General features: G+C 39.0%; 1 protein-coding gene across 2 annotated transcripts; it reads right to left on the bottom strand.

Annotated features, from left to right (window-relative positions):
* Positions 1 to 853: 853 nt before the first annotated feature.
* FBXL3 (F-box and leucine rich repeat protein 3) lies at positions 854 to 21023 on the bottom strand. 2 transcript variants are annotated; one of them, XM_082675993.1, is made up of 5 exons: positions 20700 to 21023; positions 15973 to 16324; positions 12992 to 13114; positions 9604 to 9775; positions 854 to 3375 (listed from the first exon to the last, which is right to left on the bottom strand). In XM_082675993.1, exons 2-5 carry the CDS (start codon positions 16321 to 16323, stop codon positions 2732 to 2734), a joined length of 1290 nt encoding a protein of 429 aa, XP_082532119.1. In that variant the 5' UTR covers position 16324; positions 20700 to 21023; the 3' UTR covers positions 854 to 2731. The 2 variants fall into 2 exon arrangements, with proteins under 2 accessions (XP_082532119.1, XP_082532118.1); XM_082675992.1 differs by lacking the exon at positions 20700 to 21023 and adding an exon at positions 19376 to 19509.
* Positions 21024 to 26994: the final 5971 nt, after the last annotated feature.

Here is a 26994-nt window from a genome sequence, read left to right as displayed (position 1 = left end):
TGTTGTCCAAATAGCATCCTGCTTCTTAAACCTTCTACATTTTCTTTCCCCTATTTAAAACAAAACAGCATGGTAATCATATATTCTTTTACTGGACTGATTATTCTAAGGATAAGCTCTTAATTCACTTTGGAGTAAAAGGCTTTGTGTTCTTTTTTATATATCATATGATATGTCCTTTTTTTTAAAGGAAAATTGGGTATCAGCAAGTAGGTAAAATTTTTCTGGCTGCTTGGTAACATTTAAAAACCAGCCCCACAGATAAACTGAGCTGGAATCTGTGCAAAGATTGTGCCCAGCTGTGTATGGGGTAGAGATTACTTTACAGCTTATTAAAGGACCTAGTTCAGGCCTGAGCCTTCTTCATACCAACCCTTGCCTTCTATCCTAAGCTTTTCCATAAATATAAAGAATTCTCCTTTGATTGCAGTAAACTGACTTATCTTTAGTCATGCCTTTTTACTGATAATATTGTTAATAAAATAGCCCAGATTAAGATTACCAAGGTAAACCGAAGTTATTTTATGGAAGCTGGAGATGAAAATAATTTCAATAGTTTAAAAACTATTCTGATTGTATGGATTTATATAAAGGTGTTTCTCTCTAAAAATGCTAGCTGGTTTCAAGGATCCTGACTAAGATTTCTATTCCTGAACAATCTGTTTTTTAAATTCTTATTCTAAATGCCTAACCTTGTATCTCAAAAAAGCCACTCTACCATAAATATTTAATATTAAACATTACATCCATCAGATATGGATTTGAAACTAAAACTATAAATCTGTAAGCTTAACTTGTTTTAAAATCAAATAAGTACATTTGTTAGGGTAGTTTTAAAAAATAATACAACAGCATTAATAACTATCTTTATTCTAAAATTGATAAAAGCATTTAACATATACTTTACAGTATAAACAAGTGCTATGCATTTTGCTTAAGAAGTGACTTAAAGTTTTTCAAGCATTATGTAATTCAATTTGTACAGAAAGTAAATTTCCAAATAAAGCTTTGGTTAGTAGAACTGATTACATACTGTCAAATCCATTTTCCAAAGCTGTTCAAAGAAAAAAGTTTCATCCACTAACACAGGTATTTCTTGTACAAAGTTTTTCACTGTTTAGTAAGAGGGAGGAATATTACAATAATTGCTTTTGATTTCCATGTCTGGACCAGCCTTTTTTCTTCTCATTTATATGCGCTCAGAATACCATCACTTTTGGAAGCATAAATTATGCAGAAAATCACCTTTTTACTTGATTCTTAGGAAGGTAATCTATTTTAAAAATAGATCCGTAAGACTGTTAGCTTCCATATCTACCAAGATGCCTTCTAAGTTTCAAGCACTAATACATCCCACTGGGGGTAAATCACTTCTAATTTCCCTTAGGAGGGTAATATCTACTAGCACTAGTGCTCAGAATCAAGTTTATGTAATATCTAAAAAAAACTAAATATAGCCCCAAACAATATTTTTACAGTTTCTACAATGTATGGATTACCTTTATTCATATGAAAGTAATAAAAATGCTGCCTAACTTAAATAATATAAAATATCAGTTTAACCAAATTAACTATCACAAAACTGCAGACATTTTTCTATTAAAATTTTCCAGTCCACTGAGCAATATTTACTCAAAAATATGATTATGAACTTAAATATATGCTCTTTTAAATTTACTGTTTATGCTGAACTGTACATTGGTGCTTTTATGATTTTTGAAAATTCTACTTACATAACTATATAATTCCAAAATGTAAAAATAAGCCATCACTAAAATTCACTGGAGACGAATATTCTTTCATGGAAACAATTTATAAACATTTTAAAGTTCTACCTTTAATTATTTCAATTTGGCTTTTTAAAATAAACTTCTCATTTCAATTATTGTGTAATACTTCAAAACTAAGTTTAAACAAAGATAAACCCAAGAAGAACTAGTAAAAGCATTCCTTACTTTACATATGATGCCCCAAGTGCCACATACATAGTAATGTATCACAGAAAAGAATTTATATAGTTTAGCAGATTACAGAGCAATCCTAAAAGTTTATACAAAGCTAAACACTGCCTCCCTTTTATTCCACTCATTTTCTTTTAATTTGATCTTGGCTCTATTTATTATTATCTTTCTACAGTAACCACTGTGTGACATTTATCAGTTTTTCTAAGTGTTCCAATTAATTGTATATACTTCTTTCAACAGCTTTGTAACATTTTAGAACATTCAACCAAACTTTTTCATTAGATACAATATATCCTACATTTTTCTCACAAAATGCTCACTTTCCTGAGCTATATTAAACACCTTATAACAGGTGTATGTATAACTGAAGACCCTAAAATGTCAAGTTTACGTTTTTAAAAAATGCATAGAGAACATAACATTTTGGAAAACCTATTAGTACTCACTTATTAGATATTACAATATATATGTTTTGTTTCCTTCAGACTGTAAAATGTTTAATCTTTACTACTTTCAGATCTGAATCACTTTTCTAATTTTTTGAGATTTAACTGCTGTTAGGCTAAAGAAATAGATGAAGTTTTCTGACCAAAACTGGTCCATGAGTCTTCCAAAAAACAATCCTTATATACTCAATGAAGATATCAAATTTCTGTGCCACAAAATAGTAGAATTATATCAGACCTACAGGAAATAAACTTTTATTATAATACAATATGCTTAAAATTAAGGTGCTATTATTCATCATGCCCTATGTCATCTGGTCTTTACCAAGTGGGCATCATGTCTGGAAACCACACTCTACCAAGATGCTTAGACACTTCCCAGTGAATCTGCTCCAAACTATACTTTTGGTCAGGAATTAATACTTCTTCCATAATGGATAATTGAGACAGGCGGCCACCACACATCTTCACAAACTCAACAAAGGCACTGCATGAGACTTCGCATTCCCCTAGTCCAATAGCCGACAGATTTTTGCAACGTTCTGCAATGCGAATTAACTCTTCATCAAGTGGCCGTAATCCATTAGCACACACTACTAGCTCAACTAGTCTAGGACATGTCATTCCGACACGGCCAAGCACATCTTTGCTTACTGATCTCCCAAAGTAAAGATGGGTGGCAGGTATTTCATACCGAAAGAACGGATCAAATTCCTCTTCATATAAAAAAAAATACATTACTAAGTTCACTTTGGGTGAATGTCTGATGAAAGCATCCCAGCTGCTCTTCTGAATAGCATGGAAGTGTGTCTGTCCAGGATTCTCACTGACCACGTCAATGCGCAAATGTTCTAATCGAACGTGTTTTTCAGAAGATAGAGCAAGCAGCAACTCATCGCTTAGCAAGTGGTAATTCAGGGCCAGTTCACGTAAGCCATGACACCGATCTGCCACACAAAGGACACCTTGGAAGAAAGAAGACCCAATTACTTATAAAGTTTTCTACAAGTCCACCATCTCCAAGAATTTGATCAAGTACATGGCCTACAATAAAGTTTTACCACGTTTCGTTACCACAGAGCTATACAATTTACAATCTAGTTGTACTGACTGAACCAGCAGGAAGTCACACATACTTAAAAATCTATTACCAATTCTGTCCGTAAGAAAATGAGACCAATTCTAAATCTGATACCTTAAAAGAAATGAAGCTCACTTACCAACTCAGAAAAATCTTAAATTATTCACTATCATTTAAAAATATACCATGACTAAATAAGACTTATCCCAGTAATGCACAGTGTCATATTTTTTTTAAAAACTGATGACTAACACTAAGTTTATAGGTTAAGCAAGAAAAATCACATGATCATTGTGACAGGCTAAAAGACATTTTTTTGAAATTCAAAATCTAATCTTAATGAAAAAAATAAGGTAAAACCATATAAAATGAGATTTATGTAACTAAATAAGACATTTGAAAAATTTTAAAAAAAGACTTCCATCAAATGAACAAAAAGTTTAACTGCTAATAGTAACGTAACAAGCCTGTCAAATTTCTAAGAAAAAAAATACCAAGATATCAACTAGATAGATGAATCAAAAGATAACTGCTCAATTCACATTAATGGAAATATACATCATGACTTTTAAAGCTCTAACGTTCTCAGAAAGCAACTCCTTATATGGTTCCTTATACTTCGGGCACTATGCTTCAAAAACTGCCCAAAACCCCTAGCACAGGAGCAGGTTTCACCAAAGGTCAGTATCTGATCTCTGAAGTGGTCTAGTGTAAGAACTCTGCCGCAAAGAGACACACCCTGATACTACTTGATAAATGACCCACTCAAACCATTTCTTTTCTGTGTTTAGAAACAAGGATAGGAACAACAAAACAGACAACATATTATCTACTATTTATTGTACAAGTATGATATGTTAGGTTCTAGATATGTTATCCCACAAATACTCAAAAAAAATCTAGAAAAATAAGTGTCTTTTTTAGTTTGAAGTTGAGTCAGCTAGCTAAAGATAGCAAAGCTGGAATTCAAACACAGACTGAGCGACTCTTAAGTGCATGTGTTCACCTCCTGCCTAAGAAGCAACAAGACGGAGGTCACCAATAAGCCAAAGCTTTATACAGCTGTGGGAGGAGAATACAGGCAACAGAGTCAATGACGTGATAAACTGAACCACCAGTATAAGAGAGTCACCAGAAGAGGGAGTAAAAGACATCTGTGCTTCACTATTCAGCCACTGCAAAACTTCTGTTCTCCACAAGGTATGGATATACTTTGAAATAAACCCTGATCATCCAAGGTAACCTGGACACATCTCTGTTCTCCGCAATCTCATAAAGCCTGATATAAAAAGAAATAAACACATGGGAAATGGTAACCAAAGACGCAAATAAAAGAAACTTTGAGGTATCATTTAATGACTACTAAAACATTTGTGGCAGGCATAATTCTAAAAGTTGTCCTCAAGATTCCATGCCCTAACCTCCAGAACCTGTGAATGTGGTAAGATGATCACTCCCATGATTTTTGTTATACTATAGACAGCACAGTTAGCTTTAAAGTAAGATTAGCCAGGCGATCCTAATCTAATCACATGAGCCCTATAAACAGTTTTCTCTGGCTGGTTGCAGAAGAGGAAGTCAGATTCAGAGCTTCTCTAGCTAAACAGAGAAGCCTGCTGAGCCATGCCTCTAGCTCTGACCTACAGAACTGGGATGCTAATAAACGGGTGATGCTTAAAGCTGCTATATTTGCAGCTGTTGGTTATGCAGCAATAGAAAACACACAGTTACAAGTGCTTAAATACTTAACACGAAATAGTGACAAAGATAAAACTGGTAAACTATTACAACTCAATAATACAAAGACAAGTAACCTAACTGAAACATAGGCAAAGGATCTGAATAGACATCTCTCCAAGGAAGATATACACGTGATCAATAAGCACATGAAAAGACATCTGAGTCATCAAGAAAATACAAATCAAAACCACAAGATACCAGTTTACATTCACTAGGATGGCTATACTCAAAAAGACAAATAAGTGTTGATGAGGATGTGAAAAAGTTGGAGCCCTCGTACACTGCTAGTGGAAATGTAAAATGATGCAGCTGCTTTGGAAAACAGTCTAGCAGTTCCTCAAATGGTTAAACAGAGTTACTACATGATTCAGCAATTCTAATTCTTGTTATACACCCAAGAGAAATTAAAGTGTCCACACAAAAACTTGCATATACATTTTCACAGCATTATTCATAATAGCCAAAAGGTAGAAACAACCCAAATATCCATCAACTGATCAACAGAAAAATGTGGTATTATCCATAAATGCAATATTATTTGGCAATAAGAAGAGAAATACTGATACATGCTACAACATGGATGAACCTTGAAAACATCACACTAAGTGAAAGAAGCCAGTCACAAAGGACCACATACGGTTCCATGTACATGAAATGTCCAAAATAGGTACATCTACAGAGACAGAAAGTAGATTAGTGATTGCGTAGGGCTGGTTGGAATGAGGGTTTTGGGGAGTGACAGCTAAGAGGTACTTTTGGGGATAGTAAAAGTTTTTTAAAAGTCACTGTAGTGATGGATGCACTACTCTGTCAATACACGAAAAGTCAATACATTGTAAACTGTACGATATATGAATTATATCTCAATAAAGCTGTTATAAAACTGGTACAGAAATCCATTGGTGGTGGTGTATAAACTTATACAACTCATGTTGGAAAAAAACACAGCAAGAAGCATTAAAAAAATCTAAACCCTTTGACCTAGCTCTTCCACTTCTAAATAATTTGTCCAAAAGAAGAAATTAACAGAAGCAGACTATATGCTAAAACAGTTCATTTTTTAAATCACAGCAAATAGCAGAAACAAGTTAAGTGATCAACTGTAAAAGAACTATGAGGCAAATGTTGGCCTATCAACAAGACAGAAAACTAAGTAGCTAAATGTTCATTAGTTCAGCTGATAATTAATGAGTGTCTTATATGTTAACAACTGGTGCTAGGATGGTAAAGAGTCAACAGAAACAAAACATCCTTATCCTAACAGAAGCCAGCAGATAATTAAACAAGAATGCTCTGGGAGTCACAGCAAGGAAATCAGGGAAGAATTTCTGGAACTAACACAGACCTACAGAATTTAGAAGGATCAAGCTAGGGCAAAAGGCGAGTAAAGAAGGAAAGAGAATAGCATTTCTGTGCGAATACTCAGACATGGACGAAAACACAAGCACTGTAAGAAATGAAGGGAGCTCAACATACAGTATGTAAGTAAGAGAATATCTTAAAGGCCGAAATCCAATAGACAGGCAAGGACCAGATCATATGGGACCTTGTCAGCCTCAGTAAGGAGTTTGGAACTTACCTAAAGTATAGTGAGAAGTTTTGAAGGAAACTGGAGGGAAAAAAATCAGATGTATATGTTAGAAAGATTACTCTGGCTATACCATGGAAATCAAATTAGAGAAGAGCAAGACTGCAAGTTAGGAGATCAGTTAAGAGGGTACTCACAAAGCTTACAGGGCTAGATTAGAGTGGACATGAAGAAAGGTAGAGTGTATTAGTTTCAGCTGCTTAACAGAACACCACAGACTGGGTGGCTTAAAACAATAAACATTTATTTCTCACAGTTCTGGAGGCTGGAAGTCCAAGATCGGGTGCCAGCGAGGTTGGGTTCTGGTGAGGCCAGAACTCTTTCTGGCTTCTTGCTGTGTCTTCACATGGCAGAAAGAGAGATCAGATCATCTTTCCTATCCCTTCTTAGAAGGGCACTAATCCCATTTATGAGGATTTCTTCCTTATGACCTAAATACCTCCCAACCCACTTTCAAACACTGGGGAGTAGGGCTTCAACATGTGAACTGGGGCAGTGAGTGAGGGGTGGAGGAGAACACCACAAACATTCAGTAAATAGCATAGAGATTCAAAGCATATATCAGTGATGGAGTCACTAGACCTCAGTGACTAAAGGGATGTAGAAAGTAAGGGTAGAAGAAATCAAGGATATCTGTTCGGTCCCTGACAACCAAACAAGCAGTACCATTCACTGAGACAGTAAAAAGGGAGAAGCAAGAGATTTCAATAGGGGGAAAAGGAAGTTCATTAATCTGACGTACCAGTGAGACATTCTAGAGGCACTAGGCCATCAGCAGCTCAACACATAGCTTTGGAGTTCCAGAAACACTAAAAGTAGGAGGTGTTAACATATAGAACATAACTGAAGCCACTGATGAAGCTGACACAGCCCAGAGTTTACAGAATAAAACAATAAAGGGCCCAGTACGGAACACAGTGAAACACCAAAATTTAAGGAATGAAAAGAGAAACTAGCAAAGGAAACACAGTAGGAACTATCAGAGAGGAAGGAGGAAAATCAAGTCACTAGTGTCAAATGGTGCTTAGAGGTCCAGTAATAGACAATTATAAGGACTATATGAAATGGGAAACATTTTTTGATAAAAATTGAACTGAAAAACTGTTCAATGAAGAAAAAGGCATAGAAAATTGCCCTTAATTACAACTTAGAGAAAGAAACTATCTAAATATACAAAATATGGATAGAAAAAAAATACGTAAGTGTTAAATTTTATATTAAATCCTGTGTTTATACTCTTAAAGTATTACAGGTGCTCTTTCTCTCCCCTTCCCAACAACTAATCCAAATGCCATTAAAGCTCAGTAAGACCAAGCAAGCTTATACTATATTATGAGCACTGATCTGTATATTTAATAAAAATAAATGAGCATGAGATGTACCAGGATAAAGAGAATAATGAGCTCAGTTTCACAGAGAAACCAGAGACCCAAAGGTTCTCGTACAGTGTGGTAAGTGCTACAAGCTATGTTGAGAGTGCTATGGAAACAGCAAGTGGGGCTTCTAAACCAGACGGGAGGAGGAAGAAACTGGAACAGCTGAACTAAATTTTGAAGGCTGGACTGGAGTTAGCCAGGTGAAGAAGTAAAAAAAAATTTTTTTATAGAGGCATTCTCCAAGGTACAGTGTACTGGCCACACACACATACAAAGAACTGTTGTTACATAGGGCTCAAATAAAAGCTACACATGAGTAAAAAGCAAACAAGATTAAAGAGAGAGGTGGGGGTCAGGATACAAAGATCTTTGTACACTATGAAGTATGGACTGTACTCTCACAGGAACCTATATACGGTAGACAGTAAAATGTGACCATGGTCACATAAGGAGCTGCCAATGCCCGATCTTCTTAACTTCTATTTTATTTAGATTATCACCTTCAATGATAATCTAGAAGCGGCAGAAAAAGATAGGAAAACACTGCAATAGACCTCACCATTCCCATCACCACACCCTCCGTGTGGGAGACATGGGAGGATAGAAAGTAATCTCCATCCAAGAGGGAATCATTTTCTTGGGGGAAGGCCAGGCTTTAGTTATGGCAAAAAGGTGGGAGGTGTTCTGTAAAGAGATCAAAACAGGTTTTCCAAAGTAACACAGCAAAATGGTTGGGAGAGATGTCAACAGTTGGAGGATGAGTCAGGAATGAAGCATCAGACTAACACAAAGTGTAGGTTTATAACTGCTTTATAATACAAACCATTTGGAATTTAAATGCTCTCAAAGTGAATAATCTAGTAATGCTTAGTCTATACAAGAAAAGCTGGGAAGAGCATTAATAATGCTGCTCCTCCATTTGATGCACTCGGCTCTAAAACTCAACTTAGGAAAAGGACTATTTTGCAAAATGTAAGGTGATAACTTCAGCACAACTCCTCTCCCTCCACATAGTGAGACAAAAAGCAACTGTGAGATTTCTATGACTCAAAACCTACCCTGTTAGCTCAACCACAATTAGAGAAAATTCTACTTTACCTAAAGGGCCATCTCAGGCTGACCTCGCAGTGTCCTTTCCTTTTATTTTTTTAATTTATCCATTTTCTAGCACAGGTTGGACACAAATTGCCAAATAAAAAGATTAGAAAATAAGTTGAAAGTAAGTGGCTACACTAGGAATGCTACAGAATTTATGCTACTGTATTATAACAATAAAAATATTTTTATTCAATAGAGAGGAAATAATCATATGAACTCACCTTCAAGGTTAATGATCATAATTCTCCTTAATTTGATAAACACATCAATACATTTTACTAAAATATTATCTGGCAAAAGCCACACATACCTGCTGGAGAGACGTGAGGACAGCTGCTCATTTTTAGCAACTTGAGTGTATCACTGTTGTTGGCCACTAGTACTTTGAGGGAGGGATCATCTACTGGGGTGTCATCTATCTTAAGGGAGGACAAAGACTTGGAGTTTACAAACACAACCGTCAGTGCAGAGATAAAGTGAGACTGAAAAACAAAAAAATTGAAACACTGTTTCAATTTTTACAAATGAGAATTGAGGGGTTTTCATATAATACACACATAGTTCATCTGAACCCTAATGTATTTCACAACTGTTTTGGGGTAGCAGCCCCTCACTCTGTTGTGGGAATATGGTAAAAAAGAGAGGTGACTTCCCACCATCTTTGAGAACGACCTTTTTACGTGGGGGAAAAAAGATTTCAAACCTCAGGATGGGTGTCTCTGAATCACAACAGTCACTGGTAAGTAAAAAGAGGAACTCTGGAACACAGAATGAGAATACCTCTCAGACACTTCACATCACCTTATCTGGAAATCCTACTCCAGTGTATTAACACTGAACTGCATTCTTTTTTGGTGATAGTAATGACCACTAAAATAGTTAATAACTATTAGCAAAATCATCAAAAATTAAAACAACAGTCAATCAACCTAGAAGCTATGAAAGACTTATTTGGAATATGGAAGCTCATACAAAATTTGATTCTAAAATAATAAAAATCATAACTAAATAAAATTCCAAACTTAAAACTCCTTTAGGGACTTCCCTGGTGGTCCAGTGGCTAAGACTATGTGCTCCCAATGCAGGGGGCCCAGGTTTGATCCCGGGTCAGCGAACTAGAGCCCACATGCCACAACTAAGAGTTTGCATGTCGCAACTAAAGATCCTGTGTGCCGCAGCTAAGGGCTGGAGCACCCAAATAAATAAATATTAAAAAAAAAAAAAACTCCTTTAAATTTGCTAAATTATCTACAATTATCTATATATGTAATATTCTGTTGGACACAGAATCTGACCTAAAGACCACTGTAGGAAACCATTTCCTAACCATTGTAGGAAATAGGAATTAAAGCACAAAGTATGGGACTCTGGATCAGAGCTAATAAGCCATAACCAATGGACTCACTACAGCAGTGAAAGGGAGGGATGAGGGCCAAGTAGTACAAGTAGTAGCCAAGAAAGTACAACGAAACATCTTCTTGGTCACATTCCCTAAATTACTTTTTTCCTACTGTGATTAAATAACTACTTAAATTTTGATTAAGTATCTGTTTAACAACTTAAATGTTAACATCTTTCTCCTAATATTTCCATATAAAATTCAACTATATATGTATTAGTATATGCATGACTCCATCACTGACTTCTTTTTCCCATTTCCCTCAGAGTTAGCTCTGGTCAAATACAGTTGTTTCACGTTCTCTTCAGTTCTCCCAGGATTTCCAAGATATAGCAATATAGGCTTTCAATATTCTACGAAAGCCATAATAAGAAAAGAAAGAAAAACAGCATAAACATCCTAGGCCCATTTAATAAGGAAGGAAGAGTCCCAGATGCACCCATAGTTCCCAAAACCAAAATGACTGCATGTAAGTATAATACTAGTACTAGATATGCATAATGATCATCCTGAGTAATAAAAAAAGAAGGAAATTATGTTCAACATACCTTTTACTATGGTATCTTTTACATACTGTATGTGTACTTATATTTTAACTACAATATGTACACAGAAAAATCAATTCAAAATAATTCATTTCCCATATGAAGCTTGAACAAGGCATTACTATACCACATAACTCAGTGCTTCTTAGAGGGCCATGAACCATCTTAATCAGAACCACCTGGACTGCTCTTAGGAAAAGGAAATTTGGAAGGATACCCAAAACTTAGAAGTTCCTCAGATGATTGTTATGCATATTAAGTTTGAGAACCACAGTGATTGAACTCCTATACTTAGAACCTTAAAATGTTGACATGAACAGACTCTTGCTGATTTCCCTCATGTTACACATGAGGAAAACAATTTATCTCAAATGTACATATTCAATGAACCTTTTAAAAAATTAAGACTTTGAAATCAACTGGTGATACATTTGTTACTGATATTCCATTGAACAGCCTGGGTTATAATAGAAATTCAATTTAGTAATACAGACGTACCTCGGAGATAGGGCAGGAACTGGTTCCAGACTACCACAATAAAGCGACTGTTACAATAAAGCTAGTCACACAAGTTTTCTAGTTTCCCAGTTCATATAAAAGTAATGTTTACACTACACTGTAGTCTATTAAGTATGCAATAGCATTATATTTAAAAACACAATGTATATACATTAAAAAATACTTTATTGCTAAAATATGCTAATCATCACCTGAGGCTTCAGCAAGCTGTCATCTTTTTGCAATAGTAACGTCAAAGATCACTGATCACAGATCACTATAACCAGTAAAACAATAATGAAAAAGTCTGAAATACTGCAAGAATTACCAAAATGTGACATAGAGACATGAAGTGAGCAAATGCTGTTGGAAAAATGGTGCCAAGTGACTTGCCTGCACGCCACAAACCTTCAATTTGTTAAAAATGCATTATTTGTGAAGTGCTGCAATAAAGTGAAGTGCAATAAAAGGAGGCATATTTCCTTCTGAATCATCCTAGCAAATTAAACGGTTAGGTGTTTAAAGCGGTGTCTATATTTTAGTTTGTGGCGTATTCTGATAAAATCTTACAGATTACTGCTGGATACTAACCTAACTGAACATGAGCTAACTTACACAGGGATTTTATCAGTTGCCTTTCTAAAAATGCACACTTATTTTTCTATTTTAAGAGAATAGTTATTAGAGAAAGAGACTATCTCGAATTACATGCAGGACCATGTCAGAACATATATATGAATATAAAATTTATATAAATTTCACCAAAAAAAAGTTTTCTTTAAGTAAAGTCTGTAAATTAATCTAAGCTGTACTTATACTAACTCTGCTCAAGAACAAATCTGTACACACTTACCAGAAGACTTCCTAGGCGAGCTCTACCTGCTCTTAATACTGGCACTGTCTACTTTTCTTTGATTATAATCTCACCAATCTGCTCTGAAAGTCCAAAAGGGAGCATCTGTATGTCTCTTTTTTTCTAATACGCTTATTTCTCAGTTTTACTTAGTCTCTTTCAGTGCTTCCTATAGAATACTCTGCAAATTCACTCACTCTTTAATATTACCCATAAGGAAACACAAAGTTTTTAAAAAAGGAAAAGTGCTCTAAAAAAAAATCTTAATACTTAACATTCTAAATAGTAACTGGTTTTCCATTTTACATACCACTTTTCTTACATTCTCATTATCAGTACAAGAAATGGGTAGGATTTCACTGGATTTCTCAGTAAAAGCTAATAAAACAAAACCAGCAGATACCTTTGGTAAATCCATAAAGCTTGGCCGAGCAGTTGAAATAAGTCCAAGTGTTTTTAAAGAGCAATTCACAAGTTGTGATAATATATCACAAGCTGCTTCAGCTGATTCTTTGCTGCTGTCCACCTGGGAAAAGAAAACATCCTTTACACATGAATATGGTCGCATTTCTCTGTGCATATTTTAACTTTACAAAAGCAAGAAATACAGTTATTAGTTTATTGCATTATAATTTAAAGAATTAATATTTATCCTTTCAATCATCTACCCTCACATACAATGTCAAGCTTCTCTGAATCTCCCTGAAAAACTGTAAGGGCAACTGTCAAGGCTTAACTTTCACTATGATAAGATATCTATTTAATGTTAAAAAGACCTGGCTTTTAAGTTGACTTATTACAAACAGACTATATAACCTAATGGAAATATGAACTTACAATCTTTGAAAAATAATTATATATTTGGCAGTGGATCAGATCATACATGTAAATACAGTGGCTATGGTACAAATGCTTCAAAACAAACTGAATGAGTATTTACTCAGAAGGTTCCAGTGAATCACAACCTGGGATTTACCATTAATGTTATTAATTGAAAGATGAATGTGAAGTAAAATGAGGGTGTCCAACTAGTCAAGCATGAAAATCTGAACCAAACAAGAAGTGGCTGCTCCCATGCACTCTTTTGCATAGACATTTCCTGGGGGAAGGAAAATATGGCCAAAAAACTCCTTAAGGATATAAGAAGGAGCTCGTCTATCAAAAAGGAAGCTGTTCCCTGGGCTAAAAAGCATCTTAGAGTAGTTAACAGTAATATTCCTTTAATTTCCAGATTGACGTAAATTACCTTAACCCAAAAATGTCCTGAAGAGCTCGTTGTAAAACTGATATACCAATTTACATTACACAGTTTCAGAACTATTTTCAATCCCACCCTTTGGCTACGTTTCTCTACACCAGCGGTTCTTTTGAGAACTGCTCTGGTTCTGGACCAGCAGCAGCAGCTGGGGACTTGCTAGAAATGCACATTCTCACGCCCAATACAGACTATCCGAATCAGTAATGGAGCGCTGGAACCCCGCAATCTTTGTCTCAGTAAGCACTCCAGGCATTTCCGATGCACATAGAATCTGAGAACCACTGTTCTACATTAATAACTCTGACTATAAGACTCTGGCCTATGGTCAGTGAAGAATTAAACACAAATATTATCAGGAGAGCTCAGAAGAATCCTGGGATGTGGCTCTTTCTACAAATCAGAAATTTCCTCAGAAAAATAAACAATCCCTAATAAAAATGTTTAAGCTTATAGGACAAATGGTTTTGTGAAGGTTACACATGTTGGATACAGCTGAATTGTGTCACAGGTTAACACTGACCCAGCCAATCCACTGGATGGCACTGGTCTTTAGACCTAGGAGATTAATGTATTATACTCATCTTTTTATAGGATTTACCATTATAACACTTTTAGACAACTCAAAGATGACTGAAACCGAGGGGAAGGCTCTTCAGGTTTCCTCATGGGCAGGCGGAGAGGGACAACACATAAGGAGTTCCTGGATTTTTGTTTGTTCTATCCTCCCACTATTCCCCCACCCTTGTCCTCAGTTAGGATGCAACATAACATCCAGGACATCCAATTAAATAAGTATTAAGTATGTCCCAAATAATGCCAGGGATACTTACACTAAAAATTATCCGCTGATTATCTGAAATTCAAATTTAACTAGGCATCCCCTATTTTTATTTGCTAAATCTAGCAATCCTACACTTGGTGGCCTAAGTGCCTTTGTGCATTTTTCTGGAAAGACAGCCGTAATACACCCAACCATTCCCAACACCAGGTCTCTCTCCTCTTGTGACACATATGGGAGAATAAACAGGTAATCCCCATTTTAAAAGGAATGACAGGGCTTCACTGGTGGCGCAGTGGTTGAGAGTCCGCCTGCTGATGCAGGGGACACGGGTTCGTGCCCCGGTCCGGGAGGATCCCACATGCCGCGGAGCGGCTGGGCCCGTGAGCCACGGCCGCTGAGCCTGCGCGTCTGGAGCCTGTGCTCTGCAACGGGAGAGGCCACAGCAGTGAGAGGCCCGCGTACCACAGGAAAAAAAAAAAAAAAAAAAAAAAAAGGAATGACAGTCTTGGAAGCAGATAAGACTTTAGTTTTGGCAAGGGATCTCTGGGTTAAGAACCATTGCTATATATGGGTTAAAGTGATCTGTTTAACAACAGCTGCATATGGCAAATCAGGTATTCATGTGTTACTTTTCAACAATAATTATCAGGTGTATTAAGGATTTAGTGAACGTACCCACATTTCATTACTCAACCCCAAAACAAAACACTACAAGCCTCTGTACTCATACAAACCACTATGATTCCTTAAACTATTCTGGACATCTCAAAAAGCCACCCCTCTTCATTTATCTCATCACTACCTAATTTCCAGTACGTCCCTGCTGGCAATGAAAAGAAACAAACAGTTCTGTCTGGCATTCTTCCATGTACCTTTGTCTATTTCTCTCTAAAATATACTCATCCAAACCTTTTACAGAGAGTTTCTGTATCTCTTTTTTCTTTAAAAACTCCGTATCACAAAGCCATCAATAAGCAAAACTCAGTCCTATTAAATAAAAATAACAATTAAGTTTTAGTGAAAATTTCCACATCTTTTATTTATTTTACTGTATTATTTCTTTTGGTTCAAATTTGTTCACAATAATTCAATGTGACAGCTTTGGTATATGTTTATTTAATGGTTGCTTCCACTCTTTTAAGAAATTAGTAACATTTATAATAAAATGGAATAATTTAGCTCAATATAGTTATTGATGATAGCCTCTAAGGTACACGATTACTCTAAATCTTTCAGCACTTTCCCTAAAAAGGCAATAGTTTAAAGACATGAGAAGATGTATTGGTTTAGGACACAAAAGCCACTAAATATGCTTTATTTTTAAAAGAAGGATTTAAAGTATTACCTTGAAGCTGACATACTGTAGATGGTTTGAATGTCTTTTAATAATCTGTTTGATCAGCTCTGGATGTGTTGCTTTCAAATAAGATGTAGCTGGCTGATTCAGTTCAAATTCAAAACATCTCCACAGGTCAGGCATGTGAAATACCTGGTTCCAGTTGCAGCAAACTTGTGAAGCACGAGCCCGGTCAAGAAGAGGCAGATACTTAAACACTTGGAGAATAATGTCCTGAAGGAGATTACCCCAATCGCAAGTCTGAGAACGCTCATTTGTAGTCCTCAGTTTCTTGGATTTCTCTGCAGTACCTTCTTCTGATGAATTATGGTCACTATCTCTTCCTCCTCCTCGTTTCATCCTATTCAGAAAAAATGCATCATTTTTTTTTATACTTTTCAATAGAAATAAATCCAAAATTCATTCTTCTGTCACTGAGATGTGTGTACATGTGCTTACAAATACCAACAGAAACATGCAGGAAGAAGTGGATCAGGAATTCAAGGAGAAGAATGTCAAAACAAAATATAATGAAAAACGCCAGCAGAGACCAACTGTCGTTTTACAAACTTATGTCTTTGGTAGGTGCTTTTAAACATTTGTACTGTACTACCTGGGGGGAAAAGTTGATCATAATTTTGAAGCTAAACCAAGAATTTATATTTCAAAAGTTGCAGTCAACTAGAAGGAATATAAAAGAGAACCTACAGTGACACTTTCTCAAGATTTCTTAAAAGTCATCTAAGGGTACCTACTATATTTGAATTCCTGAATTCATGGCAGAGTCCCAGGAACCTCCAGAGAAGACCTGAATTAAGTAATCAACAGATCTCTCCACACTGGGTAGCCTGTGATATGTGTTACTGCCAGACCCAATCTCTGCTTAAAATGAGCAAACTCATCCCCACTGTGCGTATTTGGTCTGGAATGTGGCTGCTTCTTCCAACACATCACTTGCTGTTGCAATGTTTTATCCAAGTTGTATTTTTGAATGAGAGTTAAGTGTTTATTCTATCTGTTTGTATGACCTGCATTCCATTTGATTTTTTGAAAGTAGTTTTGTTGTTGTTGTGTAAAACAGTAGTACGGTTAAAGAGAATGGGTTCTGGAATCAAGCTCCCTGGTTTAATTCCTGGCTCTGCCTCTCACTCGTTATGTGGCCTTGAACAAATTACTTGACTTGCCTGTGCTTCAGTTTGTGAAATGGGAATAACAGAAATACGCAGGGTTCTTGTTAGGAATTAAACAGTTATTAGGGCTTTTGAAAGGAGATATCGATGATTGCTGAACTCAGGTATAGGAAAGCAGTCTAGTATTAAGGACATTAAAGTGCAACACAAGAAACAGAGGTTACCAACCAGAGGGCAAAGAATGATCCTAGATTTGTTTTAAAATGAAGTGTGTATGAGAGAGAACGAGAACGCAAGCTTATGTATGAGAAAGATACACTGGAAGTAGATTACCACATTAATATAGTAACTATAATAGTGGGATTATATAATAATAGTGGGACAATAATAGTGGTGGGATTACAGGTGATTTTTTCTTTTGCCAGTATGCTTCCCTATATTTTACACGTTTCTTTTAATGTCAGTGAATTAAACTGTAATCAGATAAAAGGTCTCGTTTTGATTTATTTGGAAAAATAAATATTGCAGGCTCTAACTAAATGGGGGTAACTGCAGACCACTCACTGGTATCCCTATTTAGTTTAGAGCCTGCAATACTTTTGTCTCTAGAGAGCAGTTCTGGCAGGGTATGGTTTGGATTTAGAGTCACAACTTTTTCACAAAGGATGGCTTGTAGCTCTAGCTCCCTTCGTCTGGCACATCAGTATGTAAGAATTCTGACTCCTGTGTGGGACAAATGTACACAAGCATGGCTCTTAACCAAATATGTCTCTGCAGACTCTCTCTCTAGTAGCTAGCTAAAATTGTGAAGGAGGATTAGGGCCTGGAGGAAAATGGCAGAGGACCCTGACTTTCATGCCATTAAAATCAGCCCAGGAGGTCTTAGTACATGTGCAGTAAACCACCTATTCCTCATTACTCCTACTTCCAACTCTAAGTTAAGTAAATTAAATTATGTATATAATATTGTGCAGGGGGAGAGGAAGGGAGAAAACAATGACAGAGGTGATAGCAAGAGGGTAGTTTTATAGAAGACTAAAACTTACATCTGAATCTAAGAATACATTTTTAAAATGTGTTGAGAGACAAGGCAGTATAATCTACAATGTCATATTTAATATTAAAAAAGGTCTCTCCTAGGAATAATTCTCACTAGAGGTTGAGATAACAGTGTCATTATGACCCATTTTTCTGCTTTAACTTATCCTGAAGGCTTACTTTAGTTTTAGCATATAAAATCTGGGTCAAAGAACAAAGAGTTTGCTACTCAGGGCTTATAATTTCTCTTCTGACTACCTAAAACTACTCAGAATTTTGAGAAACAGATTAAAAACATAATGAAGTTATCTTTATAATTTCTACTCCTTATTAAAGAATGCTGATCTATTTCTGGAGAAAAGTCTTCTAAAACCAGAACTATTCAACTTAAAGACAGAATGATTCGGGCTTCCCTAGTGGCGCAGTGGTTGAGAGTCTGCCTGCCGATGCATGGACACGGGTTCGTGCCCAGGTCCAGGAGGATCCCACATGCCGCAGAGCGGCTGGGCCCTTGAGCCATGGCCGCTGAGTCTGCGCATCCGGAGCCTGTGCTCCGCAATGGGAGAGATCACAACAGTGAGAGGCCCGTGTACCGCAAAAAAAAAAAAGACAGAATGATTCATTTTACTTTAAAGTATATGGCCATATAAACAAAAATGACAGCCTTTTTTACACAGTTATCTTTGCTGATCCTAACAAATACCTTCTTTTGTCTGTTGCAGTCTTGTTTTTAAATAAAGTATATTTCAATACCTTTCCAAATTGAGGGGAGAAAAAAGTTGACATATCAAAAAAAAGTATGCAACATTGAGGAAAAGTATCTCTTGGTCTAGATATATAACACTATATGATCACCAAAGTATATTTTAAGCACTTACTAGTCTATGACTAGTCTGTAAATTATCAATATATGACTGTAATATGTCAGAATTACAGTATACTAAGCAATAGAAAAAATGTAAGACCAAATGCCAATATAAATGTCTCTGTATTATCCTCATGTATGCATAAAAATGTGAGCTCATAGTGGGCACCTAAGAAAAAATTTTAATGTCTAATTTTTTCCACGATGATCTCATTTATTCATGCAAAAATTTACATTGCTTTCAAAAGTATTTTATTAAATCTATTTACACATGAAGCTGTTATACAGAAAGTTAAACAATTTTGAGCATCCACCAGTCTGCAAAGAATTTACTTCAATGGATTATCTTATCTCCTACTTTTAGTCAAAGTGAAAATACCTCTCACACTTGAACAGGAGTGCAGAGGAGAAGCTGGATGATCAACATCTCTTAGATTTTGTAGAGCACCCGAACTAGGCCTCTTCATGCCTCCGGCAGTTCAGTTCAAACTGTAACTTTTCCAGGCCCCAAATAATCGATGCAACTTAGGCCCCTAAAAGCATCTGGTGAGGGACTTATACTGCTACGAAGCATCAAAAAGCAAACTAATGAGGAAAGACTCCAGCCTCGTTGAGCAGCACAGGGAATTATGCAATTTACTCTTCACACTTCCATACACTCTGAAAGAAGCAGTCCACTTGAACATCAGTTGAAGAGCAGCAGAGGAAAACACTTAGCCGCGTGCCCCTCGTTGTATTTTTAGTACATTGCACTGGTAGTAATTTTAAAAGCCCATTTGTAGTTAGCTCTAAAAAGCCTGTTTTGGGCAACACACTTCCTTTCCATTTATGTTCTTCTTTGACTAATATCACAATTAATATGCATTCTTTGGCTGGAACACAAGACTAAAACAGCGCAAAGAGCTTAACTCAGGACTAGATGGTATCAGAGAGTGTGGTGGTGCGATCATTTGTAGATACTAGCAGTTGATGGCGTGTTTATAAAGATTTCAGGAGTAGAAGGAAGACGACTCTAATTAAAAGATCTGGGCCGTTCCATTGGACATGATCAGCAACAAAATAGCTCATCTCTTAGCCTGGAGATACAGGCCAATCATTTAACAGGCTGTTTTCCCGATCCCTGCACGCAACCCCATCTGAAAGGGGTGCTCTTGCTCAAAGCAGGCGCGAAGCTGCTAATCACAAGTTGACCAACTTTTCCACGTGGCTACGAGCGGCCCGGGCGTCCCCTCCTCCCGCGCCACCTCCACGGATAGGCTTTCCCTGACATTTCTGCTGCGCCCTACCCCGGGCAGTCTGTTTTGACATCTTAATGCCCCTCATTTCTCAAGCTACAAGCACGGCCTTAGCAGACACCGGGAAGAGCCGTACAGAGCGCAAGCTCAACCGTGTCGGTCACCAGCCCCCGCCGAGGGTTAACAAAGCCGGGAGACAGGCTCGGAGGTGTCGCGGGGAGACTGCTGCAGACCGCCGCCGCGCACGCACCACGCCTTGTTGACTTGTTTTGAAGCAGGCTCTGCGGGGAAATGCCCCGGGGCAGGGTCCGCTGTCAGGCCGCTGCGCCGCGCCCCGCCCCGCGCTCCCGAGGAGCCACGCGAGCGCACCCGGGGCCCCGCGCCCCACGGCCCGCCCAGCCGCCCGCCCACGTCGGCGACCCTCGCCGGCCCCGCCCACGCCCCGGGGCTCGGGCCCTCGGCAGTTACCTGCTGCCGGGGGCGGCTTCCCCCACACTCCACCCCGGGCTCCGCGGGCGGCTTGGCTCGCGACTCTCACATGAGGCCCCGCGCCTTGCGCTCCCGCTGCCGCGGCGCCCCGCGCTCCACCCGCATCCGAAGCGCTGGTCCCGGGGCGGGCGCCAACGCGGCTCCGCCTTTGCGGCTCTGGCTGCCCAGGGAGAAGCCGCCCTTCTCGGTCCCGCGCCGTCCGCGTCCTTCTCCCAGGTCTCTCGTCGCCGCGCGAGAGACGCCTTCAGCGAGCCGCAGCCACCATCACCGTGTAGGTCCTCTGCGCCGCGGGCCAGACACTGAGTCCAAAATGGCGCCCGCCTTCGCGGCCGCCCGCTTCCCCTGGCGCGTCTCCGCTGAGGGGGGCGGGCGCGTCTCCGCCGCGGCGCGTCCGCGGAGGGCGAGGCGGGGGGCGGGAGGAGGCCGCGCCCATTCGGGAGCGCGCCCCGCCCCGCGCGGCCGCGGGCCTCAGTCACCTGGTTCAGGCTGGAGTGTCTGCCGCTTTCCTCCCGGATACGTGACTGCGGCTTTTCGGGGTTTTTCGTCTTGAAACCGACGGTGGGAGGGCTGGAGCCAGCTAGATGCCTAAGAGACTCTCTGCGGTGGAAACTGTAAGTTTAGGGAGGTGGAGCAGCGAGAAGAAAGAAGGGCGAGTCTCTGGAACCGGCTGTAACCCAGCAGCTGGCTCGGGCCGAAGGATAAACGGTAGCTGCTGCAGCGGACACAGCTCCGCGCGCGAGGCGGGAACTCCGATGGCCACACCTGCGCCGCGTAACCCGAGGGGGTAGAATACAGCTTGTAATAATACACACCATATAGACCATGACAGGTATAGCATAATAATATTCATCATGTATGCATAAGGTGTCTTTTAAAACTGCGGGGAATTAAAGCCGAATGGTGACAGTGTTAACTCTGGGATTACAGGTGATTTTTTAAAAATCGCCTTTATAAAGTAGACTCCTGAAATTTGTAAGTTGCTTTCTGAAACACAATGAGGAAAGTGTAAGGGAGTAGATGGCTATTTAAAAGAAAACTCTGGTGAAGCCTTTTGTAAGTGGAGGCATCTTTTTAACTGCTACCTGGTTAGCTTGTTTTAAAAGTTTGGATTTTGGGGATACTGGGTTTTCTTAAAGTTAGAACTGTCCTTAGGTGCAAAATCATAACTTGAATCATGCACCTTCCCTCCCTCAAAAATAAAAAGAAAGTAATTTTTCATCCAAACATAGATGTCTTTTCAAGGATCTGACCCATGTGTAAGAGACTAGAAGGCAGTGAAGCCCAGGCAGCCCTCCACAAAACTGAGCTAGGAAGCCGTGTGTAAGATGATAGCAAGATTCAACGCGGGAAGATGCCACTGTTCTTCGTTAGGGCCTGGCTCTCTGATCATCAGGTCACAAGGAACAAAGTCTCTAGCAACATAATAATGTGTACCTGCACTGCAACATTTTTTAGGTTCCTCCGTGACTGGCTGCTGAAGGACAATAGGAAGACAGCCTGTGATAATTATAAGAGGAAGAAGATAATTATAAGAGAGGACCTTGCTGAAGAGCAAGAGCCCCCTTGACCTCTTTTTCCTTTATCACAGCACGTTATCACCTCCTAGCATATTACATATTGTATGTCTGTTATGTAATGTCCCAAGCCCATTTATTGAAAGCTAGGTTAACAATAAATGATCAGCAAACCACATTAAACCAAATCAGCAAACATAACTAGTATATATTACATCACATTAAAATTTTCACACTCTAATTGTAGTCCCCTTTTAATTCCTCATTACAGTCTATCCTCTCCCTAAAGAAGGCAAGCATGGGATCTTGGCACACCTTGCCTATCTAACGCTTCCTTTTCTTTTCTGTTTTTGTTATTGAAAGATTTTATTTCACATTTTTGAAAAAAGAAACTTGTGCTTATTTTAAAATCATTCAATACCTATTTAAGTTTTCCCGTTGTGTTAGTCAATATCAGTCTGGAGGGAAGGGAGAGGGTGGCGGTGGAGTAGTGTGGTCCAACAGCGAAGAATATTTTGTTACCAACCCTGTTGGACAGGGTTGCCAGAATTGCCAGTGCAGAGATTAAGAAAATTTTTCTTGTATGATAATGAAAATACCATATATATCAGTATTTGTGAAAAACATCTATGCTAACTCTTAGAGTGAAATTCATAATTTTAAATATAGTTACTCAGAAACAAGTACAATTCAACAAAAGCCAAATATTTAACTCAATAAATCACAAGAAAAAGCAACAGAAAAAATCCAAAGCATCAAGGATAGTATAATGTTGTTTACAACGTGGCTACCACCTGTTCTTCCCTTGGGTATGGTCAAATGCTGCTTCTCACATTAAGAGATGAAGTCCAGGGAATTCCCTGGCGGTCCGGTGGTTAGGACTCTGCGCTTACACTGCAGAGGGTGTGGGTTCGATCCCTGGTTGGGGAACTAAGATCCTGCAAGCCACATGGCACGGCCAAAAAAAAAAAAAAAAAGGAGAGATGAAGTCCAGTTCCCTTGCCCTTGAACCTGGGCTTGCCCTGGTGATTTGTTTCACCAGTAGCATGAGGCAGAAGTGACATTTTAAAACTTCTGAGGCTAAGTCTTAAGAAACCTTACAGCTTTGATTTGGGTCTCTTGGGATGCTTACTCTTCAGACAGTGTGCCAGAAGAACCAGTCACCATACCAGAAGAAAACGAAGCAGCACAGTGCAATGCTCAGTGAACTCCAAGAGACAATGATAAATACCCGTTTCAGTCCAGTAAGGCATTAAGTGGTTTGTCACGCAGTCGTGGATAACTGGAAGAGAATTAAATAATAAAGACAAGGACAGGAATCAACAAAATAGGAAAAAAATAATAGAGAAGATTATCAAAAACAAAAGCTGGTTCAAATAAAAGTGAATAAGGTAGATACAGCTCTAGTCAGATTGATTAGGAAAAAGTTGCAAATTAACAAAATACAAAATTTTTTGAAGGAGGAACAAATATAGCCACCATAGGTATTTAAAACAATAAAAGTATGTTGTAAATAATTATTAGCTAATAAAATTGAAAGCCTAGATAAAACAAGTAAGTCCTAGAAAAATATAAAATGCCAAAATTGGCAGGAAGAAGTAGAGAATTTGAAGAGATCAATAAACATTGATGTAATTGGCAAAGCCCTTTCCTCCCAAATAACCCTAGACCCGGAGGGAATTATAAGTGAGCCCTACCAGACTCCCAAGTAAGAGTTAATCCTTTCTTCTACAAGTTGTTTGAGAAAAAGGTTGAAGAAGAAAAGCTGCCCAGGTCATTTTATGAAGCTAGTATAATCATCGCTCCCAAACCAAATATGGAAAAGAAAGGAAAACCGAAGCCCCATTTCTCTTATGAAAATAGGTGCAAAAATTCAGAAAGAAATATTAGGTAATCAAATTCAACAATGTACTACCAAAACCAAAAAATAAACAAAACCAGGACAAAACAGTGACAATAACACTCCGGAGCCCCTTGACCTCTTTTTCCTTTATCACAGCACGTTATCACCTCCTAGCATATTACATATTGTATGTCTGTTATGTAATGTCCCAACTCGGATATAATAAGCACCATGAAAACCTGAGTCTTAGTTTGGTTTGTTTGCAGATCCTAGGCTCCCGGAACAGTTCCTGGCTCGTTAAGTGTTTCTCTGAAGAGTGAAAGAACATGACAGGATGGGGCTTCTGTTTGTATTACATGGTGTAGTGTCCCGGATTTGAGCCACGTTGCAACTAAAATAAATCCGTCGTGGGGAGTACATGGGCAGATAGATGTTGCGGGAGAGGGAGAATCCTAAAAGGTAAATGGGGATAAGCAAGTTTGATTATGGACCAGAGGCTCCAAATCGTACAATGAACCCTGTGCTTTTGTGATTCACCAGTATCACAAGTCCCACAAGGAACGGGGAGCCCCCTCACAGAAAACAGGAAATCTGTTAATAGAACAGGAGAAAGAAACTCTAACTATCGTGGTCCTCCTTCCTCCTCCACTGTCTACAAGGTGCTTGGTGTAACAGAGGAGGAAAGGGACAAGGTCTGTGTCTTTCTATAGCTGTCTAAAGGGATAACATCCACCAATGAAACAGAAAACACTTGTACAGTGATGTATTAATAAGTTCCTAATAAGGTAGTATACAAGAGTGCTGAGGGCACGAGATGCAGAGTAGAATAGGGATAGGTGGGCAGAGCTCATTCATTGATCAAGGTCAGTTTTGAATCGAATCTCAAAGAAAATAATGGAATTAAAGAGAAGAGAGGCAGGCAGTCTATCCAACTGGCAAGGGAAGCACAAGGCCAGGATTTGGTAAGATTATAGAATCATAATTAGAAGGTCATTGTGTTCAACTACTGCCCAAGACTGAAATCTGTAGTGAACACTTAGTTGTCGCCTAGTAGCTCTTTTGGGGAGAAGCCCCTCCCCATCTGCTTGGTTTTAGTAGTGGTTTCCTGTAGCACGGGAACCTAGGCCCCGTCCACAGTTGATTGGTCCAGAAATGGACACGTCATTCAAGTTAAGACAGTCCTCCCCGCTGGGAATTTGGAATTAATACGGAAGGAAAGAGAGTATTCCCTTCCTTGGGTGTTTGGACTGGGAACATACAGACACAGGGGTTATAGGTGGTCACTTTCTACCACATGGTCTGGAAAGCAGAGAGGCGTGGTCTGCAGTGAGAAGGAAGGAGAGCAAGATGGATGCAGAGAGAGGACCTAGAGGAGAGACGAAACCACAGCCCGAGCGCTGGTCCTACCCTGTTCTCAAGACCCGGCGGTATCCCAGCGATTGCCTTTTTTCTGGCTTGCTGAAGTTACTCTGCATTTGTTTTCTTTTGCTTGCAACCAAAACTCCTTACCAGTGCAAACTTGACCTGGAAAGGCTCCTCCTTAGTTCTTCAATGTTTCCCTTTAACTGAAGGGCGATCATGGAATTTGTTCCCGCTGTGTCCTGTGTCTGGGAGTGGGGCTAGGGGTGGCATCTCTCCATAGCTGCCGTTAACCAAGCATGAGTCTGCCGAGTAACACAGGGGTGGCGGCTGGGGGTACACTCCTCTCGGATGGAGTTCTAGGAAAATGAGTGGGCCTGACGACTGCCTCTTTTTGCAGGATGTCCTGCCTTCCATGTGGGCAGCTCAGCCACAGATCTTGTATGAGAAAGATGCATGGAGTTCTCTTCTGAGGTCAGGTAGCTCTCCGAGGAGCAGTTGAGTTGGGGAGGGACAGAACCTTTAGCGTTAACGTAGTCATCCCTTTGAATCACACAAGGGACGGGCCTTGTAGATGTATGGTTTTATAAGGAGGATGCTCACAGGTTCTTTCCCACTCTTTGACCTCTTTTTCTCTTTCCCCAATTCCTCTCCTTTCTCTGAAGCTCTTTCCTTTCAGGTCCCCCAGTTTGGCATTTCCCCACAAGAGGAGGAACTCGCATCTCCTCAGGCCTTTCTGGGGTCCTGCAAACTTGAGAGCTGTAAGTCTCCACTGCTCAGTCGAAGCTGCTCCAGAGTGGGATGGAGAAGGTCTGGCACCTGGGTCGGGGGCTTAGGTTTTGATCCTTGTTCTGCCTTTACGGGATATGCAAGCGTGGACAAGTTACTGAATTTCTTTGTGCTTCAGTTTCCTCATCTGTAAAATGGAATAATAATAATAACAATGTTATTATTTTATATCTACCACAGAGTTGCCATTAGAATTGAATGAGTTAACGGTACGTGAAGCACGTCTGTCAGTCGCAGGCACATAGTCAACGCCCAGTGAGTGTTAGCTACATTGCTCTTATTATCACCACTCCAACTCCGCATATGAGGACACTCACGCCTCTGTGGCGTCTTACCTCAGCAACCCCACTTCTCTCCTCTGAGTTACGCCAGCATACCTCTCCCTCTCAGGCATATTAGCCCAATGAAACTACTTCATTTTAGGCTGTCTCTTGGAATTTTAACTCTATCTAGGACTAGACTGTAGACTCCTCAAAGGAAAGAAGTCTGTTTTAAGAACCTGTGACGAGAACCTTTATCAACTCTTCCTGAGACTTCTCCAAGGGCAGTGTCTTTCAGACCACCTAACCTGCTTCTTGCGTTACCTTCCTAAAGCCCCTGTCTTTTTCTCAAAAAAATCCAAAGATGCGTGATAAAATCCAAACAGTTGAGAAGGAGATTCTAGGCCAGGATAGTTCATTTAGAAATATATGCAAGCCATATACATATAACTTAAAATTTCTAGACTCCACATTTTAAAAAAGCTAAAAAGGAATAGGTGAAATTAATT

The sequence above is a fragment of the Grampus griseus genome (genome assembly GCF_964374135.1).
Source record: "Grampus griseus genome assembly, chromosome: 18".
Lineage (NCBI taxonomy): Eukaryota > Metazoa > Chordata > Mammalia > Artiodactyla > Delphinidae > Grampus > Grampus griseus.
Note: the sequence above shows the minus strand (reverse complement) of the source record. Positions and strands in the feature narration are given on the sequence as shown.

Coding starts and splice junctions, on each gene's coding strand:
- FBXL3 (XM_082675993.1), bottom strand. CDS start 16,323: ATGAAACGAGGAGGAGGAAGAGATAGTGACCATAATTCATCAGAAGAA. Junction 9,776..12,991: donor GCTTTATGGATTTACCAAAG/GTATCTGCTGGT, acceptor TTTGTTTTTCAG/TCTCACTTTATCTCTGCACT. Junction 3,376..9,603: donor TCCTCACGTCTCTCCAGCAG/GTATGTGTGGCT, acceptor CTTTCTTCCAAG/GTGTCCTTTGTGTGGCAGAT.